At 54.6% G+C, this 22127-nt stretch overlaps 1 protein-coding gene across 1 annotated transcript; it reads left to right on the top strand.

Moving 5' to 3' along the window:
- The first annotated feature begins 11761 nt into the window (after window positions 1-11761).
- Window positions 11762-18910, top strand: SLC48A1 (solute carrier family 48 member 1). Its single transcript, XM_007463842.1, has 3 exons — window positions 11762-11924; window positions 17974-18141; window positions 18774-18910. The coding sequence occupies exons 1-3, from the start codon at window positions 11789-11791 to the stop codon at window positions 18908-18910; spliced, it is 441 nt and encodes a 146-aa protein (XP_007463904.1). The 5' UTR covers window positions 11762-11788.
- Window positions 18911-22127: the final 3217 nt, after the last annotated feature.

Genomic DNA, 22127 nt, shown 5'->3' with positions numbered 1-22127 from the left:
CTCGGGATTCCAGAGTCCTAGGCGGGCTCTGTGTGGAGAGCCATCGCCTCCCTGGGCCTCAGTTCCCACCGCCGCGCTGCTGGCCCAGCGCCCCCTCTTCGCCCCACTCCTGCTTCTGAGTCCGCGGAGAGACAGTGGCTCCGGGACAGCAGCTCCCCCAGCGCCGGCGCCGTAACTGCTCAGGGCGTCACCGAGGGTTTTGGAAGGAGTCGCACGCCTCGCCCCCGGCTTTCTAGGACTCACCCCCTTTTTGCCCCACCTGTGTCCCTTTCCCTTTGCTGCTGAGCCTGCCTGGACAGAGGAAGACATATCTCTAACAATCCATGCCCCCTGCTCTTCCACCGATGATTATTTTCTTGGAGGGGGGGTTAATTGTGATTAAAATCAATTTTAATGTGTCTTTGAAAATCCTTCCAGGAGTTTATCAGATTGTAAGTTCCATCCCCTCAAATTCAGATTCAGTCCTTTTGGCATGAAGTGGAAAATCTGTATTTTGAACAAATACCCCAATCTGCTGGGTTCCCACTTTGAGAAATGATAGTGGAGTTTTAAATGACCCCCTCAGGGAAGGAGGGGAGCCCGAAAATGAATCTGGCCCCCAGACCAAACCCATCCACTCAGGTTCGGGGAAGTTGGAAGAAGGAAGAACAGCCTGAAGGGATAACAGGCTGGGGTCACAGGTGTCCATGGGGAAGAGAATTGAGAGGGAGTGGGGCTAGGGGAGTGAGTGGAAATTTCAGGTCTCTGGTGCCAGTGACCTGGTCTAGAAGTCCTTGCAGGGGAGTTTCCAGAGACTGGCACTCGGGTCAGAAAGGGGTCCCCCCTTTCCTATTCATCCTGCCCCTACTTTGGGCAAGTGGAAATGGAGCCAGTGGGTGAGGCAGGACATCTGCGTCCCTCTCAGCAGGCCACAATAGCCTGTAAGTGCCTGGCACTGTTCCAAGGGCTTCACAGGTATTGTCTCTGCCACCACCCTTCAGATGGTGAAGCTGAGGCTCAGAGGTATCAAGGAGTTTGCCACGGTCAAGGGTACAAAGATCCAAAGAAAGTCATTCAAATTGGACCTTCCACTTGTCTCGTTCTTGTCACTGGAAGGCAAAGCCCCCCACCTCCCACCAAGGCAGATGATGGAGCAGGTGTTTCCTCCTCAGGATTCCTGGTTGGGACTGGCCTGTGAAATGAATGCTCGGTAGGTATCTGATGGAGCCTAAGGCCTGGAGGGGGCAGGGGACTAGGGGAGTGTGTCTGAGGAAGACACTTTTAGCCAGATGGTGAGTCATCACAGGGACAATCGTGCCATACCCTGGTGCAGCCTCCACCCTCCTCTGACTATCTTTAGATGCCTGAAAGTTGTGTTAGGACAAATAAATGATAACAATAGTTAACATGCACCAGGCCCTGTTCTTGGTACTTGTTATACTTGTTAATGTTCTGGATACATTCACTGATTTCATCATCACAACAATCCTATGAGATAGGTATTATTGTTATCCCATTTTGCAGACGAGGAAGTGGAGACATGGAAAGGTTAACTGACACACCCAAGGTTCCACAAGTAAGATGTGGAGCAGTGAGTGATTCTCCCCAAGCACTTAGGAGTCTGTGTGCTTTACCACTCTGTAATCCTGCCTCTCAAATATACTGACAGCTCCTGCAAAGGGAGAGAAGCCCACATCCAGAGTCATTTCCCTCACACTTGGGTGCACAGGCTCCAGACGTAGGCGGAGGGACAGACAGATAATGGAGGCTGACTAGCAGAGCCTCTTCACACTGTCCACCCACGTGATGAGCTCTCTGCCAGGGCATGAGCCTTATGGAACCCTGCCTCACTCCCTCACGCAGGCGGCAGGGGATGGCAGAGTCTCCCAGGGAATAGTCCAGGAGGGTTAATGGGAAAGGAGGGCTTCTTGGCCAGCTGTGACTCTGGGCTGTATTCCTCCCACTGAAGCCTCTTTGCTGAACTCTACACTCGTGGAGCCCACAGCTTCCTGAATCTTCACACTACACGAGTCTAAAACTCCCTTCCCACCCCAGCTGCCTCTCCTCCCGCCTGGCCTCTCTCAGCTCCCTGCTCCAGGACCCCCACCACTGCCCAAGCAAGGCACCTGATACCTCGCTCCCTCCCTCTCCCACATCCCATCAGCCTCCAATTCTGGTTGATTCAACCAATGGATAACCTCTTGCATCCACCCATCATGCCCCATCCCCACTAAAACTGCTCTAGCAGAACGATGGTCTCTTCCATCACTTACTATGTGCAGCGTACTCTGTTTACTACTTTATAGACATCATTTTTAATCCTCAGAACAATCACTATTTACAAGTGAGGAACAGAACTGAAGAACAGAGAGGTGAAGTAACTTGGCCAAGGTCCCACAGCTAGTAAGTAGCAATGCCAGACTCAGTCTGACGGCAGAGCCTACCTTCTTAATCACTCTTTGGTGATCACTACTCTCAACCTTGCCTTCCACAGTCCTTCCTGTGCAGTGCCACAAGAATCTTTAATTCCTTCAACGGCATTTACTGTAAGTGCCAGCAACTCTGCTATAAACTGGAGATCTAAAACTGGGCAGATACTGGGCTCCAGGGCCACGGAGCCTAGTGGAATTTTCTGGTAGCTCACTAACACACTAATCTGGTCAGGCCTCCATACCCAGCACAGTATCTGGCATAAAGCAGATGCTCAATGATTCCGGGTGGAAATGAGCTGAAGTCGGTGGGACAGTCAGCTGGGGCCTACTGTGGGCCTGTACCAAGGGCAGGGCGGAAGGGAGAGGGGCTGCTTTCCCAGTTCATTTTTCAGACAGTTTGTTTCACCTCCCTCCCGGCTGCTTCCTTGTCTCCTGTCTTTTCTCCTTCTGTGCTGCAAACCTTGCTTACGAGACTCAGCTGTGTCCTTTGAGGTTGCTGGTGGGTTGGAGGGTGGGAGGTTGGAGGACGTCTTAGCTAATAGGCTGCCAGCAGGACTGAGGAAAAGGGCCAGCTTGGAGGCCAGAGGATATAAGGGCTGTGCCTGGGTACCTTGGCCTGCTGTAGCTTCCCTCAGCACCCTGATGTGATCCCCTGGCCATGGCTTATCAACAAATGGAGAGGGACCGAGAAGAGAGCCCAGGTACCCTCACCTGGGCTCTACCTCCCGGCTCTGGAAGGTTGAAGGTCCTCTGGCACTTGTCCAGGCTTCTGGCCCCAAGGGTGGTTCCAGTCCAATTCCCCCATCTCCTCCCCTGCCCATTCCTGGGGGGCTGAGGCAGGGAGCTGGAACACTGATGGGCACCAAGCCAAACCTTCCTGGGACCAGCAGGTCACAGCCAGTCACTCTTGAGCCACTATGACAGTGGTAGAACAGGGACGCAGAGGAGAGATGGGCTCCTACCTCTCCGGGAAGTGGGGGGCAAGCTGGAGGGAGGTCTGTGAGGGCGGGACGGGGCTGGGGAGCAGTGGGGAGCTGACTGAGGCGAGAACAGAGTCCCCATGCTTTCCTGGAGGCACATTCTTCTGGCTGGTGGTCAAGCTACCCGTGCATGACAGGAGCAAGGAAACGGTCACCAGACAGGCCTGTGGTGCTGATGGCAGTAGCCAGAGGGTGAGGAGAGGCTGGCAGAGCAGGACAGAAGGCAGGGGCAGGTCTGGAGCTGTGCTAAAGGGAAGGGATCAGGCCTGCCTAGCAGGCAAGTTTGGTGGTATTTGAATGTGCAGGAGGTGCTTTCTCCCTCCAGCTTCTGCTTCTCTGTGTGTGTGTGTGTGTGTGTGTGTGTGTGTGTGTGTGTGTGTGTGTGTGTGTATTCCACATACCCAGGAGACATTGCATCTGCCCTTGAGTAATCAGTGCTCTGAAATCGTGGCTCCAGCCCAGTCGTGACCACTTTCCCTCAGGCCCAGAGCCCTCGCCTTGGCTTCCTCACCTGCACCCCTGTTGGGCCTTCCAGTCTGCACTTGCCAACCCACACCACTCCCCCGCCTCTTCCTGGGGCTCACTACCCGCACTGCCTCCTCCCAACAACCCCAGCCTTCCCCGGACCCTCATCTCAGGGGCTCCCATCTTCCCTGGGCCCTTGCTCAGGACTCGAACTCTGCACCCACTTTGCCCTTTTAGAGACTTAGGCAGGGGCAGCTGCAGTAGCCCGAGGGAGGGTTCCGTGTGGATCCAGAGCCCTGGCTGAGGAGAGGGCAAGGCTGTGAGTAACCAGGCAAGCAGGCCATGCAGAGAAGGCCCTTCCTAGCATCAGAGCAGACCCCAATCCTGCCCCCAAATCCCACTCGGGAAGTGCTGGGGCCAGAGGAAGCTGAACGCTCAAAAGACTCGGGCCAGACCCACTGCCCGTTTCCTCCCTCCGGAGAGGACACAGCGAAAGGCCAGGGGAGGCTGCAGAGATGGGGTCTGTAGAGGGAAACAGAAAAGAGAGGTGCCGGACGTCTGCAGGTCTGACTGAGAGAGAAGGCCGCAGGCCACTCCCTCCCCTCCTGGGATCAGTCCTCGGCTCCAGGATGGAGAGGCGGCCACCGGCGGCTCAGACTTCCCACCCAGGCCTCAGGAAGTCCTTCCTGCTCCTGCCTCGGAGCCCCCTCAACTAGGAGCTTTACCTCCAGAGAAATGGAGAGGCAGCGGACTCCCCTTAAACCTGCTGCAGGGCGGGCATGGAGCCCTGCATTCCCCCTCTCATTCCACAGAGGACTGGATCCTGATTTAATCTCCAGTCTCCCCCAGGCCTGAGCTGACGGTGCCGGCTGGGGTCCTGGGTGCCAGGCAAAGCAGCCACTGCTGTGCCCCTGCCGGGTTCTTCTCCCACAGGGCCCGGCTTGTGTCAGTTCCTCCTGCAGGGCCCCATTTCTCTACCACACGCCCGGCACTCACCACAACTGCAATTAGAAATCCAGGCCGCGTGCTTAGCACAGCCAGGGCTGTGGACACAGAGGCCCTCAGGAGACGCTTCTTCTATTTTATTTATTTATTATTAATTAATTAATTAATTTATTTATTTAATTTATTTTATTTTTGGCTGCACTGGGTCTTTGTTGCTGAGCGCAGGCTTTTCTCTAGTTGCGGCGAGCGGGGGCTACGCTTCCTTGTTGGTGCGCGGGCTTCTCGTTGTGGTGGCTTCTCTTGTTGTGGAGCACAGGCCCTAGGCACACGGGCTTCAGTAGCTGCAACATGCAGGCTCAGTAGTTGTAGCTCGCGGCTCTAGAGCGCGGGCTCAGTAGTTGTGGCACAGGGGCTTAGTTGCTCCGTGGCATGTGGAATCATCCCGGACCAGGGCTTGAACCCGTGTCCCCTGCATTGGCAGGAGAATTCTTCACCACTGCGCCACCAGGGAAGACCCAGGAGAGGCTTCTTGAGCGGAATAGCTAAACTCATCTCCCCCTCTCCTGCCATGGGTCCTTCTGCCTTCCTCATGGCTCCCCCAGGTCTGCCTCTCCTTCTGTTACCTCAGTCTGTCTCTAGCCCGTCCTCTCCCTCCTCCAGGGATTGCCCTCAGATTCGCACCTCAAACCTCTCTAGGGTGCTATTCATGGGTCCCGAGCGCTGGACTAAGCACAGGTGTCAAGCTTTTGGGGGGATCTGTGTGTACTGATCAAGCCTCCGTGGTGACTTTCTCATTCAATAAATCCAGTCCCTAAACTCAAATCTGAAGGACAAATATGTACTAATCCCTGTGCCGGGCTTTGCCCTTTAAGGGAGGGTTGATGCCCTCCCCTCCTGGCCTCAGCCTTTGTATTCGCTCACTCCCCACAGCCCCAGGCTCCAGTCCAAGCAAAGGTTAACTCCTGGCTTTATCTCTCTCTGTCTCTTTCTCTCTCTTCCTCTCTCTCCACTCACCCAACAGCAACCCCACAGCGAAAGGGAAAGGAAGAGCGAGTGCATTGGAGGACGCACCTGTGATTGGGGGGTTCAGGTTAGCAGATGGAAGTCACCAGAGGACAAGGAGAGGCGAGCAGGCCTAGGCCCCGGGCCCCTCCCTGTTGCCCTTCCAAATGCTGCTGCGGCTGTGATTGCTAACACGCGTACACGCACACACATTCTCCCTCTCCACACTTAGCTGTCTCTGATGCTAATCTAGCTCTGGAGCTCAAAGACCTGTTGCTTCCGCTCAGCATCTTCTCACTCAGCATCCTGTCCTCTGCGTGGACCTCCAGGTTGTCAGTGGGCAGGCAGAGGAAGTGGGGTCTCAGTGAGAAGCCAGACTGTGAATGGTTTCACTCTAGCCGTAAAAGGTGAAGATGTCCCCTTCTAGGGGCAGAAGGCAGCCACGGCCCTAGGGAGCAGCGCTGGGGGAGGGGTGGCCAAGGTGACCCCCTGGATCTGAGCCCTCAACTCGGGATTACTTCCTGCAGTCTGGGCAGCTGGGGTGCTCATGATGGGGCCAGCTCTTCCCTGCAATGAGCCACCTGCTCTTCCTCTCTAGAATGGTCCTTTCAGCTCTGTGGTCTATAAGCCTGACCTCAAGAGGAAGACGAAGCTGCAGGGGGACCAGCTGAGGCGGGCTGGGCCCAGGGGATCCACCTCCGTGTCAGGCACGGCCTGGGGCTGCCTTAACCGGGGTCCTTAGCCTTGAACTCCACAAGGGCTGGAGGTGAGCAAAGGGACCACATAAGTTCTGGGGAAAATCTTGCAAATAAGATTTTTAGCCCAACCTTGCAGAGCTCAGTCTCAAGACACAAGGGTGGAGAAGGCTGCCCCCTAGAGCCAGGATCAAAGAATTCTTTACGGACAGCCAGCCATTCTTGCCTTTATTTATTGCACAGATATTGATTGAGTTCCTACCTAAGCCCCTGGCATTAGACTAGGTACTGGGGATACAGAAGTGATCAAGGAAGGCAATAGGTGACTAACCATCAGAGTTTTCCCTAGACTCAGGGCTTTCCTGGAATGTTGGACGTGTGTTGGTAAAACCAGGACAGTCCTAGGCAAACTGAGAGGAGTTGGTCCCTAACAGGTAAAGCCCCTGCCCTCATGGAGGTTATATTCCAATGGGATGGCAAGGGTGGAGCTGGAAAAGACAAACAAATACGCAAGACAATTTCACATAGTGATATCACTTATCACAAGATGTAAGACAGAGTAGGGGACTGTACTTTAGAGAGGGAGGACAGGATTGCCTTTCTGAGGAAGTAACATGCGACCTGAGGCTTGAATGATGAGCAAGCCTTATGAATCTTATGAGCGCTCAGAGGAGAGCTTTCCAGGCACAAAGTTACCAAGACCCCGGGGCAGGAACAAGCTTGGCACATTCAAGAAACAGAAAGAAGGCCAGTGTGCCTGAAGTGAAATGGGCAGAGGTGAGACTAGTTGGAGTTGGCAACTGATTTGTTTACCCCAATTGCTATGGAAGCTATTGGAGGGATTTAAGCAGGAGAGTGTCATGTTCTGGTTGTTATTTTCAAAAGACTATTCCAGCTGCTGGCTGGAGAGTGGATTGGAGGGGAGAGAACGAGCAGAGGATGACCACGTAGGGAGCTGCTGCAAGTGGGGAGGTGGTGATGATGGTGCCTGGACTAAGCAGTGTCTTGGGGAGAAAGGACAGGGCAGACCCAACCGTACTTGCTAATGAATTGCACGTAGGGGGTAAAGGAAGGAGAGGACCAAGTGGTGCCTAGGTTTGGGGCTGGAGCTGCAGTAAACAAGGATATACCCCGAAGGACATCAGAGGTCCCTCTGTGTGGGGATTAAGAAGCAGAGAGGAGGAAGCCCTCACACGTCCAAGAAACTCAATGAACTGCCATATAGCTCGGTAGGGGTATCCTTGATGTAGCATTGTGGGAGATCTATGTCTGGAATGTGCCTGCTTTGGGGGAATGAGAAAGAAATGTCTTAGGAGACAAGATGTCTGTGGGTGGGAGTTAGGAGTCTGTCTTAATACTGGTGGGGCCCAATTTACAAGTGACTTCGGAGGGATTGGTAGTTCAGACAGGTTATCCATGTAAGAGACGTTTACATGACCTGAAATGGAATGAGGGGTGGTGTATTAGGGTAATGAGGTTAGCTGTAATGACCCCGAAATCTCAGTGGCTTAGCACGAAGAAAAGGGTGTATTTTTCATTCATATTACAGTCCGATGCAGATTTGGGGAATGGAGTGGGTAGTTCTGTTCATTCATTCATTCAAGGGTCCCAGGCTCTTTCCATCATGTGGCACAGCTGTCTTCAACATGTGGCCTCTAAAATCATCACAGAATGGGAAGAGGGAATGAGGGCTGCACGGGAGATTGTATGGGTCCAGCCTGGAAATGGCACACATTGCTTCTGCTCTGATTCCATTGCTCAGAACTCACTCTCATGGCATCAGTTTAACTGCAAGGAAGCTGGGACGTGTTCAAAGTTCCTATTTAGTAGGTCATGTGCCAGAAGAAGGGTGCTAATGGTGAACACTGGTGGTCTCTGTCCCAGGCAGGGAGAATGGCTATCTCTCTTGGGGATGGGGGGGTGGGCAGCGGTGTCTGTCTTGGGTTGGGATGGGAGTGCACTCTCTGAAAGCACCTTGGAAAGGAAGCTGATGTGGCGAGAAGGGCATGCGTGGTGCATACCAGTGTGCTTTGCAGCTTCATAACCTTCCCATGCTTTCCCTTCTCATGGCCTTTCTCCAGATAAGATCGTAATTGTCCCACATCTCACCACAGAAATAGCCTTGTGAATGCTTTCTCTTCTGCAATTTTCTTTTCCCATCAAATCCAAACTGGATACCAAATAATCTTCTTAAGGCATGGTTCATGTCATGCTAGCCCTGTCCAATAATAACAGTACCAACAATTTCAACAACAGTGATAATAATTTGTCAGATTACTGTGTTGAGTGCTTTAACTGTAGTATCTCAATATCTCTCGATTGCTATAACAAGCCAAGGATGTATCATCATTCCCACTACGCAGATGGAGCGACAGGGGTTCCGAGAACTTCCTGTGCTGTCCAATATGGTAGCCACTAGCCACGTGTGGCTATTTAAATTAAAATCAATTAAAAATTCAGTTCTTCAGTCATACTAGGCACATATCAAATACTCAACAGCCACATGTGACTAGTAGCTGCCATTCTGGAGAGGGCAGATATAGAATATTTTCTTCTCGGCAGAAAGTTCTCCTGAGTTAGGGGAAAACTGCCCAGTTCGCACAGTAAGTGGTGATCCCATCTGAACATAAAATCCTTCAACAGCTCCATATTGCTTCCACATTTAAGAAAAAGTGTCAGCCTGCTTGTAACCTACATCCTGGGCCCAAGCTACTGTTACATAATTATCTCTCGTTATTTTCTTGCACAACCTCACTCTCCAGCGTAACGAGTTTGTTAACTCCTCTCCGATACTCCTGACATGTGCGCTCATAATAAATATTTTTGCTCCCCTCCTTTCTGTCTGCCCAGCTAGTTAATTGCTACCTGACCGTAAGGTTCAAATAGCTTAAATATTTCTTGAATCAGCCCCCTCTTCCCCATTCTCACTGTCTCAGCCTGAACCACCTCTCAGGCTCTCCTCATGTGGCAACCTTTCTGCTGCTACTAACCGTACTTGCCGACATTTATTAAGCACCTGCTACATACTTGCCACTCTTCTAAGCACTGCCTCTTCATTGTAACACAAGTAGACATCACAGCTGTGCCCTGTCCCCATTTTACAGACGGAGTACCTAAAGCACAGGGAGGTGAAGAATTTGTCCGAATGACCTCTCTGCTTTCTAGTCCTTTCGAAGGACGTTCACCCTCACACTATTACCCTGGCCACGTTTCTAAAACACAGAATTGTTACTTCCCTCCCCTGGCTTCACAGAGACAGGGGAAAGCCTTCTCAGCAGAGCAAGCAAGGCCCTTTATGTTCAGAACATTTCCAACCTCAAAATCCATCACTCCACCCACAGACCACAAACTACTTACAGTTTCCCGAACCTGCCATGTTATTTCTTCCTTCTGGGCTGTCACACAGGCTGCTCCCACTGCGTGGAGGACTGTTATCCCTGCCAGCCAGCTCTGGAACCATCCGTGGCAGTGCACTCTGGACCACAGGGCTCGCTCCCTCCTCTGAACAGCCAGCACTACCTCTCTCCATCAGTGGCTCCCAAAGGAGGGCTGGATGCCGAGCTCACCTCATTAAAGTCACTTCTCATTAAAAATATATATATACTCCCAAGATTCAAATTTAATGTCAGGGGTGGAGTCTGGGGGTCTTTTTTTTAATTATTATTAAAAAAGAAGCTCCCCAGACTATTCTGAAGTGAGGCAAATGTGGTTTACATTGCTCGCTTGGTAATTAATCATGTCCTGCCTAGATTTCTTGTGCATGATCCCATTTATTGTTATTTAATTCTTACCTTCATTCACTCACATTCATCTATTCGACAGATGTTTACTAAAGGGCTACTATGTGCTGTGAACGCTTCTATGTGTTGGTGTGAATGAAAGGGGCACAGTCACTATTCATGGAGATTACATTCCAGAGAGATGTGATAGCAGAATAATGCCCCCCCAAGATGTCAATGTCCTGATCCCCAGAATTTGTGAATACGTTACTTTACATGGCAAAAAGGATTTTGCTGATGTGATTAAGTTAAGCATCTTCAGATGGGGAAATTATTTTGGATTATCCAGGTTCTAAATCATAAGGGTCCTTATAAGGGAAAAGAAGGAGGCAGCAGAGTTGGCAAGAGAAAAGGAGATGATGTAATGACAGAAGCAGAGGTCTGAGGGGTGTGATTGTTTGCTTTGAAGATGAAGGTAGACCTTCAGGAGTCAAGGGATGTGGGCAGCTCTAGAAGCTGGAAAAGGCAAAGAAACAGATTTTCCCCTCGAGCCTCCAAAAGGAAGGCAGCCCTGCCATCCCCTAGACTTTAGCCCTCTGAGTTCCTTTTTTGGACACCTACCTACAGAACTGTAGGATAATAAATGTGTGCTGTTTGAAGCCACTAGATCTGTGGTACTCTGTTACAGCAGTGAAAAGAAATAAATACAAGGTATATTGGCTACTTATTTTGTGCCAGTATGTGACGGGCCTCCCCAACTAGATTATAAGTGTTTGAGGGCTCCGTGTGTTGTGTTTTTTGGTTTTCCCTGCCGGCTCCCAGCGTGGCACTGGGCCCGCGGAGGGAGCTCAGTATACACCTGCTATAGATTACAGTCTCTACCCTAGAATTGTCTGATTCTGATGGGAGTGATGTTTGGTAGATTTGGGGTGGGAGGATGAGGCTTGCGGGGATTAAAGGAGAAGGGAGCTGTCCTTGAGGGTGAGGTGTTTGACGTTAGAAGATGATGGGGCAGAGGTTCTGTGAGAAGAATCTTCTGAGAATCGCTTAATCCCTGAGGAGGGAACCTGATGGATAGATAGGGGCGGAAGGAATCATACTCACTGTGTACTTTCATCTATCTTAATTTTTATATCTTGATTTTTAACGAGAAATTTACATCTTAAATTTTAAAGGAAAACGTGATAAATTTTAAAAGTAATCACGGCAGCTGGCTTGTACACCCGTACATTTCCGGGCCCCGCCAGGGACCAAATATCCTGTAGCTCAGAGGACGAACCCCGGAACCTGCCTTTTTAGGCGGCATCCCCAAATGATCAGGGACCCGAGGACTCAAGGCCAAGCCCAGGACGCGCCCTCCACTGTGGTTCCGGGCGCGGGCGGCCTCCGGCCGGGGAGGGCGCTGTGCCGGCGGCGCAGGGGGCGGGCCGGGGGCGGAGCGCGGGCGGCCGGCGGCTACGGCTCGGCCCCCGGCCCCCGGCTCCCGGCTCCCGGCTCCCGGCTCCTGCTCCGGGCCCTGCACCTGTGCCCGTCGGCCACGCTCGCCTTCTGCGCCCGGCGCCCGCAGCCCCATGGCCCCGTCGCGCCTGCAGCTCGGCCTCCGCGCCGCCTACTCCGGCCTCAGCTCCGTGGCCGGCTTCTCCATCTTCCTTGTCTGGACGGTGGTCTACAGACAGCCGGGGACCGCGGCCATGGGGGGGCTCGCAGGTACCACGGGGCGCGCGGGGGTCGCTGGGTCCCGGCTCCGGCCGCGCGGACGCGGGCGCGCGGCTGCGGGGAGGAGTCGGCGGCTGCTCCGCAGGCTCCTCGCGGGCGGCGCTTCCCGGGGGAGCGGGTGGGGTGTTTACCCAAAACTGGCCGTGGGCAGAGCAGGCCCCGCGCGGGCCCGGGCTCCTGGACATCCTCGGGGGGCCTCAGGGACTCAATGCCCGCCCGAGGCGCCGACGTCCCGTATGTGCCATTTGCACCAGCCCCGGCGCCCCCGGGTTAGCCCGTCCGCCCTCCACCCTGGGCCCAGTGACAGCGTCCTCCCTGCACGCCCGCTGCTCTCGCCACCTCCTTCGCGCAGTCAGGTGTGAAGACACGGCGGTCTTCACACACACACACTTGGCTGGGGGATCCGCGCCCCTTCCCTGGGGACTGGGTGAGGGCAGAGAAGAAGTAAGTGGAAAGGAGGGCTGGGGGTTCCCGGGGAAGCCCATGTGCCTCCTAACAGGGTGGAGTCCGCCGCCAACCGAGTCGCCAGCGGAGTCCTCAGCGGAGCCCCGGAGGACCGCGCTAGGGATCCGATGGAAACTGGACTTTTTTCCCCACCACGTTGGTGTCTCTTTGCCACTCTTCTGCTGTGGCTTCTGGGCCAAGGTCGGCTAAGCCCCGCCGACCGCCCTTTCTGTGCCTCAAGGAGGCCAGAGGAGGCTTGTACCGGAGTTGAGAACGTCAGTGCGCTGGTGGAGGTCCGGTGCTTACCAGTGCTCTGTACTCGCTGTGCACCTTTGGGCATGTTGTTAACCTCTCTGTGCTGTACAATTGGTGTGAAGTTGGAAGGAAGCTTTATGATATGAGAAGCCCATACCATTTTTTGTGACTTTATTTTAAATTAATATAAGATGGTGTTGGTTTTATTGGATATATTTTTATGTTCCATGCTACTAAGGTTTACATTCAAACATTTGACAAAAGTGTATTTAGGACTTTTCATAAGTATTTGATTGAGAGTATTCAGTGGTTATCTTTTGTTTATTGTATATACATGGGTCTCTTTCTGGGCTCTCTAGTTTGTTCCATTGGTCGATATGTTTGTATTTAACCCAGTACTATTCTGTTTTAATTACTGTAGCTTGCTAATTTTTTTTTTTTTTTTTTAAGGCTTCCTATGTGTCAGACACTGTGTTAAGCAAACTGCTTCCATCATCTCATTTCATCCTTACATTAGTCCTAGGAAGTAGGCATTATTATTGGGTCCATTTTACAGGTCAGGCTTAAACTGAGGCTTAGTGTAAATAAATAGCTTACCTAGGGTTACACAGCTACATGAAATTATATGTGTGGGGAAAGCACTTTGGGAAAAAATACATGTAAGGTTCATAGTTTTGCACAGGATGATCTTACTCCATAATTAAACTCCTCTGCCAAAAGAGCCCTAAATGGACTAACTAAAAATAACTAGATTTGCTCATTGCCCCAAAGCTTACTGAGTGCCACACCTGGGTCAAGAAGGGATGGGAGGTGGGGCTTCTGCCCTGTAAGAGGGGTGTAGGTAACCACGGCCTAAGCAATGCCAAGCAGAGCAATTGGGTTCTCCGAGGAAGGGCACGTGGCTGCCTGGCTGGGCTGCTCTCATGCTTGCCTAGATGCCCCACCTGTGGTTCTCCCGGGGGGCCAGCCTGCCCACCTCTGCTCAGTTATCTGCAGACGCCTGGCTCCTTTCCCCGCTGCACCCCACCGCCCACCATGTTCCTCATGATTCTCTGGTCCTTGCAGTGTTTTCCTATTTCCTGTCGGCCTGCTGCTTTCCCCTCAGGAAGGCGGCGTGACTCTTCAGGTGAGGCCCAGGGGTTGCCCTGATGAGACTTGAGATGAGGGGGCTGGTTGGGGCTGAGGAGGGAGGGCTGCCCCTGGGATCAGAGCTGGGTGTGTTGGAGTCTGGCCCGGTGGAGTGAGCCCCACCGAGCTGTGTGACCATGGGCACATCGATGCCTCCTGGGCCTCAGTTTCCTCATCCGTAAGGAATGGAAGGAGATTCCGCTGACAGGGGTGTTGTGTGAGACCCCGTTCAGGTCTGGAATGCTACAGCTGTATGTCCTCTCCCCGAATCATCCATCTTTCAGCTGCCTGTCGGGGGGCAGCTCCAGGGAGTCCCAGGGTTTCCCTCTGACCTGAGCCCTGCCCTCTCTCCCTCCCTGCAGATTTCCCTTGGCCTCTGAGGCAGGCCAGCTGTGGAGCTGCCCACAGCAAGAGGTGCTAGGGCAGCGACCAGCTAGAGCAGGGTCCTGGCACCTCCCTGACAGCCATCGCAGAACCAAAGCCGCCTGGTGACGGTGGTGGTGGTGGTGGCGGCAGTGTGGCAGGTGGGGGAGGGTTGGCAGGGCCACACACCCTCTCTGCCCTGAATGGGTGCTGAGAGGGTCTGCAGCCAGTCAGCCTCTTCCTCTTTTGGGGATGAAGCATCAGCAGATTTGTGAGTACCCCGCTTCTGACTTGGCATTTTCCAGAAACTGCTGAGTCACCAGAGGGCAGCCCCAGCATGCTCCTTCCCCTGTGTGCCAGGCCGGGCTGCTGGGGGCTGTTGATTTCCTGGAGACTTGGGAGAAACGTTCATGGGCAGAGACCCAGTCTCTCCCATCCTGGTGTGCATCTGGGAAGGACTGGCTTGGAGGAGAGACGGAAGAGATAGTTTTGCTCTGGGAACGCTCGGGAAAAAGACTCGCTCTCGGTCTAGTAGACCGAGGAAAGAGAATAAGAATAGAAAAGTTGCCCAGGAGTCTAACCAGCTCTGTGTTCTTCCCCATGAGCTGTGAGCGAGAGAGGACAGGGGTGGAGGGGAGGAGTGGAGGCAGAGAGTAGGGCCCGGGTCCAGTGGCTCACTTGTCTGTGTTTCCCTGTGAGCTCCCCTGGGCTCCTGGCCCCTCGCCTCCCACCCAGCCGCTGGGGGTACTTTCACTGACCATCTCTGTGCCTTCCTTGTCCTGGGCCTGTCAGCTCTGAGCCCCGAGCCACCAAGCAGAGCCCTGCTCCTTGAAGCAGGTGGGGTGGAGCGAGGGGTGAGGTCTGGTGTGGACATGCATCCGGGTGGGCCTGGGAAACTGTCCGTTCTGCCCTGAGTTATGCAGACCAGGCTTCCTGGAGTCTAGAGTGTCCCAGGGAAGTGAGCAGAGCTGAGGTGTGGGAGGGACCGGGGGGGTGGGGGAGGGCTTGTGCTCCTTCACTGACCCCCTGGATGGAGTTGGGGGAGATCCCTCTTCTAAGGACAGAGGCGGGAGCCAGGGCCGGTGGGGACGGGCCTGCTTCCAGATGTGGCTTGTGTTTATCTGGAGGCCAGGCTTGTTTGTGCGCAGGGCAAGTGAGAGGTGGGGCAGGATGCGCCTGCTTATTAACAGAGAGCTGGGGCCTGGCACACCCAGAATGGTCATCTTCCTCTTCCTTCTGCACAGCCCTTTTTGGTACGTGGATGTATGTGTGTGGCGGGGTGTTCTGGGGGCACCACTGGAGCGTGGCCTGTGGACTAAGAGAGGGCATCACACAGGCCCCTATTTCAACACTTCCTAGCCCAGAAATTGCTGAGTCACGGGGGAATTGCTCTGACCTTATTTTTCCCCTAAGCTGGCTTCTAGAATCTTTGAGTGGTAAAGCATCTGAGAGCCATCTATCTCAGCCCCTCCGTGGCATAGTGAGCAGATAGGGGGCAAGTGGAGCGGTAGCAAAGGTACCCATCTGACGGTTCCTTGGATGTGCTCAGTGACGATACGCTTTCTTCCGCGGGCCCTTTAAGAAACCAAACAGCTCCCCCAGTGAACACTTAGGACCTGTGTGAGAGGATTGGGAAACACTTCTGGAAAAGGTGGCTAGCACACCGTCCATCCAGATCACGGAAGACGTTAAGCTGAAGCCGGGGGATTGTTATTCTGTCCACCTCTGGCCTGCTCCCGCTTCCTGCCTAGGCAGGGATGGAGACAAGCTTGTCTTGCTTCACCCTGATCCCAGGGCTGGAGGGACCCATGTTCCAGGCCCCCAACCCCTGAGGAAGGCTGAGGGTGGGCAAGGGCAGAGCTGGGAGACTGTGGGTCAGACAGCGTGGGAAGGGAAGCAGCAGGTGTTGGCAGAGCTGAGTCCTCACTAGCAGGGAACCCTGGGTCACCGTTTCCAGGCTGGCGGGACCTTTGGGCTCCCCCACTTTCAGAAGTGGCAGCACCGAGGCTCTGAGAGTCACGAGCAGCACATCAGGGCCAGGCCCAGGTTTCCTGGCTGGCAGTCTCGTGGTTTTCTGGCCCTTGCCAGGCTGCCTGAATTGTGACAGCTTCTGAGCTGGTAATCAGAGCAGAGGTCTGTGATGACATTCCCCCCCCTGCCTTTTTATTTTCCCTCAACTTAAAAAAAACATTATGAAATATTGCAGGCAAGTAAAAAAGAATAGACAATTTAGTGAACTCCCTCATTCTTACCATTCAGCCTAAAAAATAAAATGTCATAGATTCAGTCAAAGCACTCTTCCCACCCCGATCTCCCTGTCACCTTCTCTTCCTTCTCTCCCTTGCCAGAGCTGACCACTTTCCCCAGCCTTCCCGTGCCACTCTGCGTGCAGCGTGTGCGGCTCACTTTTTGAAGGGCCTCCTGACTCCTAGGATCCAGCGGTCTACACACAGGTGGACAGCTTGCAGCTGGCTCTGCCTCGTCCCTCATTCGTCCCTTGTCGGGACCCTGCGGCCCTGCCCTGGACCCTTGCCAATGGAACTGATATTTGCTCCACTCTCTGGGCTGCGGCGGCAGGCACGGCCCGGCACAGAGGGCATTCATTGTATTGTCTGAGCGGCAGCTGGCATCGTAGGGGAACTGCCCAGCCAGGCCCAGAGCGCAGGCCCAGGACCGGCTGGGGGCCTCTGGCCTGCCCTTTCAGCAAACGACTTAGTAAAATGGAGTCTGGCAGGGGACTTCCCTGGCGGTCCAGTGGTTAAGTCTCTGCACTTCCACTCCAGGGAGCACGGGTTGATCCCTGGTCAGGGAACTTAGACTCCGCATGCCTCGTGGTGTGGCCTAAAAAGGAAATTAATAAAATGGAGTCTGGCCAAGGGCAAGAAGAAGGCCACTTGGGCACTGGGTGGCCCTGGGGGTTTTAACCACTGGGCCTACCCATCCCATAAAACCAATACATGGAATTTGGGAAGAGCCCCACTGCCAAGAGCTCAGCCACAGGCCTTGCAACGTTCCGGTGGTGGCCTCTGAAGGCTGGGGTAGCAAGAGCATCAGGGTGGGAGGAACGCTTCCCACAGCTGTGGCTCCCAGGGTGGGTAGTGGGGAGTCCCCGGAAAGCAGGCTGGGCTGCAGCAGTCCTCAAACTTTCTGACTTTAGGACCCCTTTACACTCTTTAAAAAGTGGTGAGACCCCAAGGAAATTTTGTTTATGTGGGTTATATCTATCGATATGTACTGTATTAGAAATTAAAACTGAGAACAGTTTTAAGCATTTTAAAGTAATATTAAAAAATAACATTGTGGGCTTCCCTGGTGGCGCAGTGGTTGAGAGTCCGCCTGCCGATGCAGGGGACGCGGGTTCGTGCCCCGGTCCGGGAGGATCCCACATGCCGCGGAGCGGCTGGGCCCGTGAGCCATGGCCGCTGAGCCTGCGCGTCCGGAGCCTGTGCTCCGCAACGGGAGAGGCCACGACGGTGAGAGGCGCGCGTACTGCAAAAAAAAAATGATAATAATAACATTGTGTTAGCATAAGTAACATTTTTTTGTAAGAAGTATTCAGGTTTTCCAAAACAAAAAAATTAGGGAGAAGAATGACGTCCTTTTATATTTTTTGCAGATCTCTTTAATGTGTGGCTTAGTAAAAGGCAGCCAGATCCTCCTAGCTGCTTTTGCATTCACGTCCTCTTCACGTCACAGGCCACGTGACCTCCAGCAAACTCCACTTTACCGGGAGAGTGAAAAGGCCAACACTACTGTTATTATGCGAAGAGCCGGGCCTGGGGGACCTGCAGGGCTCTGGGGGGTCGGCAGGTGAGGAGAGGGGCGCCGCCTGAGCCGTCTCTCCCGGCAGGTGTGCTAGCGCTGTGGGTCCTGGTGACGCACGTGATGTACATGCAGGATTACTGGAGGACGTGGCTCAAGGGGCTGCGTGGCTTCTTCTTCGTGGGCGTCCTCTTCTCGGCCGTCTCCGTCGCGACTTTCTGCACCTTCCTTGTGCTGGCCGTCACCGGACACCAGAGTAAGGGCCTCCACAAAGGGAGGGCGTGGGAGGGCCGGTGGGTGGAGCACTCAGGAGGCCCGGGATTCCTGTCCTGGGTTCAACACTTATGTCCAAGGGACTGGACAGACCACTTAACCTCCCTGTGCCCGAGTTTTCTCGTTGTAAAAGTGGGGAGAATGGACGCCCCCCACCCCCGCCCCTGGGTTGGAAGGGACCAATGAAACGCGTGGGAAGTGCGTGCTGCATTCAGCACCCAGGAGTGTGTGGTTAGCCTAGCCGCCCTTTTTCAGCCTCCAGCGGAGGGTATGGGAGCGCCCCCTGGTGGCTGCAGTCTCCAAGTAGCCAAAGGCTCTTCCTGCCCGCTCTGATGCTGAAGCACATTGGAAGGCAGTGGCCTAGGGTCAGTGTCCCAGAAGCAGAGCGGATGATACAGCCCTGTGATTAGCCAACCCGGACCTTCCCTCATCCCCGCTGCTTCCTGCCTGCAAACTCTGAATGCTCTGAAACCTCTATCACACCTGATCTCTCCATTGGCTCAGTTCGGCCTCTGTTGGAGGTTGTGGGGAAGGATGGCCCGGGGCTTGTGGCATGCTGGCTAGGGTCAAGGGCAAGGTCCTCTCAAGTCACGGTTGGGTTCCTCTCCCCTGCAGGCCTCACAGACCCCAACAGCTACTACCTCTCCTGTGTGTGGAGCTTCATCTCCTTCAAGTGGGCCTTCCTGCTCAGCCTCTATGCCCACCGCTACCGGGCTGACTTTGCCGACATCAGTATCCTCAGCGATTTCTGACCTGAGCGATGAGGTCTCCGCACCCTGGTGGTCCTCAGGACCTGGACTCAGCCTCTGAGACATCGGGCGGGCCTGTACACCCCCTGGGAACCCCAGAACCGAGGCAGAAAGTATACAGCAGGAGGACGGTGGTCTCCCTGGGAGCTGTCCTGTCCCCTTGCGGGGAACCCTGGGTGCCGTGGAAAGGGGTCCTGCCGTGTTGCTCATCAGCCTGACTGGAGGGCAGCTTTAGACCTTTTCAAGTGGATCTATTTTCTTAGCACTCAGTGGGCAATCTTTCTACGTAGGGCCAGGGCAACAGGCAAGGGGTAGGGCAGTGGGGCCTTGACCTGTGCCTGGGGGCAGGGGTCCCTGCTGCCCTAGACACTCTCCCTCAGGCGGGATGGGACCCTGGGGAGGTCAGGTCAGGTTAGGGATCTCTAGTAGAGACTTCTCAGCCCCTTAGCCCAGCACCCCCATCTTGTTGTCCCCCAAGAGTCAGGTAGCTGAACTCATTGGTCCCAGGGATGGTGACACTTGCTTCTCTTTTCTCAAGGCCTGGGGACCCGAGGGGAGTTCAGTGTCCCTCTTTCCACCCACCCTGTTCCTCGCAGAGGTGGTTCCCATGAGTATGCTAGAGCCATCCTCCCCTTCACCACACACACCCAGAGCAGGACGCCCCAAATGAGGCCAGACTAAGGGTCTTGGGGAAGGTGCTTCTGCCCCCCCGAAGGGCTTTGGGGAAGGGGGCAGCACGGGGTGGGCTAGAAGGAACCCTCAAACCTGTGTCAGGCACCTCCAGCCCAACATTTCCACTTGGCCTTCTCATGCCTGCCCCTGGCACCCAGATTGCCCCTGGCCCCGAGATGCCTCCCCCACTCCTGCCCCTGCCCTTCACCTAGAGCTTTTCTCTTTTAAAATCTCCCTTCTGAAGGACAAAATCTGCTTTACTGCCTATACACTGGCCCAAGGGCTCACCTAACTCGGAAGGGAAGGGGCTCCATCCATCTTTTTATCTTAGGTTGTCATTTTGCACGGTCTACCCCTTTCCCACCTGATGTGTCCTGCCCCTCAGCTCTTTGCCTTATCTGTGTCACTGTCACTTTAGCAGAAATACAGCAGCCATTTGTATCAGCTAGCCTCTGGTGCTTTCTTATGGGGTGGACTATGGGAGCGGTGGGTGGGAATGGGGGTCTCCAGTCATCTCATCAAGCCATTTCCTTAGCTCAGAGGGGAACCTCTCCCTCTGGTCCCGCTTGGCATGGGGGAACCCACAGTTCAGCTCTCTTCCTCCAGCCCCCTCAGCAAACTCCCCAGCCAGGGCGAGGATGCCCCGGGGCACAGTCTCAGCAACGTCTGTGGGATTGAGTGCCTATTGCCCCAAGAGGCCAGGACAGATGGGAAGGGGATGAACGTGCTTCCCCTCGTATTCTCCAGGCTGTGAGGGCTTGGGGCCAGGTCGGAGGTGATGAGGCCGCTCCTTTTGCTGGCTGAAGCAGCCTGGCCGCCTCGGAACCATAAAGACACGCGCCACTGGATGAGCTCGCCCAGGCCTGCTGTCTCACCCGTTCTGCTCTTCCAGGCTCAGTAGATGCTTAAGAAGTCATGGTACGTTAGAGCAGGAAGGAACCAAACAGCGTCTATTTCGGGAGCCTTTAACTGATAAACAGAGGCCCCAGGAGGTGATGTGGCTTACCTGAGCTCCCAGCTGGGACTTGAACCCAGGTAGGTCTGATTCAGGACTCTTTAGGGGAGCCTTAGAGAGCCGGGTCTGCAGGCATCCATGTTCCCCACGCCCTAACGGGCCCTCTGTCTATGGACTCAGCCCAGAGCTGCCGCCTCTTCACTACCCAGAGGTGGGGCAGGCGGGGGCAGCCAGGGTGTGTTCAGAATGGATTCTTCCTGCAAGGCAGCGGCCACAGAAGGCCAAGGAGCTGGAGGGGGGCTGCCCCATGGCCCAACCTGTCCCTTCTCTTCCACAGTGAATCAGGCACAGGCTGTGCTGTGTAGCTGTAGGCCCGCTGCCCACCCCTCAACCCCCGGAGGCCCTTTCACATGAACCTTTAAAGCAAATAAAACATTTATTGTTCCGATTTTTTTTCCATTTTTTTTTTCTTTTTTACAAAAACATGCATACATACACAGGGCATGGTGGTCCTCAGGAAGACACACTCATGTGCACACACATACAAACCCTCCTCTTACTCTGTCTCTCTCACACACACACACACATACACACGCACGCACGCACGCACACACACAGACAAATACTTTCCTTCTTGGCCCCAGGCCTGGACCCCAGAAGCCTCGAAGTCTTTGCCAGGGCAGCCTCCCCTCCCCCATGTCTTCCATTCACTCTCCCACCCCCTTTCCCCTCAGCCAGGCTAGTCCTATGTAGGGCAGGAGTCAGCTGGGGTGGGGGAGACCCCAGAAAGAGAAGGCTCACGGAGGGGGGTGGTGACTACTGAGGGGTCCCTGGGGGTCATGCTGTGCTTCTGAGGGGAGATGAAGGGTTTGGCACCATTGGATCAGGAAGCAAAGAACTCCAGGAGCACCTGTCTGCTGCACCAGAGCCCTGAGATGGCTGACGCAGGTGGCCTCTGGCAGGGGCAGGGACCAGATGGGAGGCCTGCCGATGACTGCTCTCAGAGGGAGGTCTGTCTCACTGCCCAGTGGTGGGGAGGAAGCTTCCAGAATCATCTGAGGAAGCAGGAGAGGAGGGACTCCCCCTGCACGCAGGGACATGGGACCCCTTTGCCCCTGCTACCCATCCTCCCTCCCCCAGAGCCTAGGAAGGGCCACTCTGGCGGAGGCCGAGTTCACATTTCTGTGTGGAGCCTGGGGCTGTGTGCAAAGTCGGGGGTCTACAGAACCAGGAATAGTGGTTGTGAGCGGGCCCGGCTGTGCCAGTCCTCCTCTGTGCAGGCCTGAGCATCGGGGGCCCAGCTAGGGGCCCAGACCCCAGAGGGGTAGACTGTGCTTCGGGGAGAGCCCTACTGGGGCCCGGCTGGCTACGCAGCCGGCCTCCTGTCAGGGTCTTCTTTGGTCCCTATGCTAGACCCAGGGGCCTTCCCAGGCTCCTTGGGGTGACTGTCAAGAGGCTGTTCTCTGGCCCCGACTACCTGCCCGAAGGATCTCTGAAGACCCCGGGAACGGGTACTGTTGCCAGAGGTTGGAAGAGAACCAGGTCCGAAGGGCAGGGCGGGGCGTGGCGTGGCGGGGGGTTTATTTTTTGCAG

The sequence above is a fragment of the Lipotes vexillifer genome, unplaced genomic scaffold (assembly GCF_000442215.2).
Source record: "Lipotes vexillifer unplaced genomic scaffold, Lipotes_vexillifer_v1.1 scaffold349, whole genome shotgun sequence".
Classification (NCBI taxonomy): Eukaryota; Metazoa; Chordata; class Mammalia; order Artiodactyla; family Lipotidae; genus Lipotes; species Lipotes vexillifer.
This window is presented reverse-complemented; position numbering and strand designations above follow the sequence as displayed.

Bases quoted from the DNA above. Each gene is read 5' to 3' on its own strand.
- SLC48A1 (XM_007463842.1), top strand. From the start codon at position 11,789: ATGGCCCCGTCGCGCCTGCAGCTCGGCCTCCGCGCCGCCTACTCCGGC. The intron at 11,925-17,973 runs GTACCACGGGGC...CTCTCCCGGCAG, and splicing joins GGCCATGGGGGGGCTCGCAG to GTGTGCTAGCGCTGTGGGTC. The intron at 18,142-18,773 runs GTAAGGGCCTCC...TCTCCCCTGCAG, and splicing joins GGCCGTCACCGGACACCAGA to GCCTCACAGACCCCAACAGC.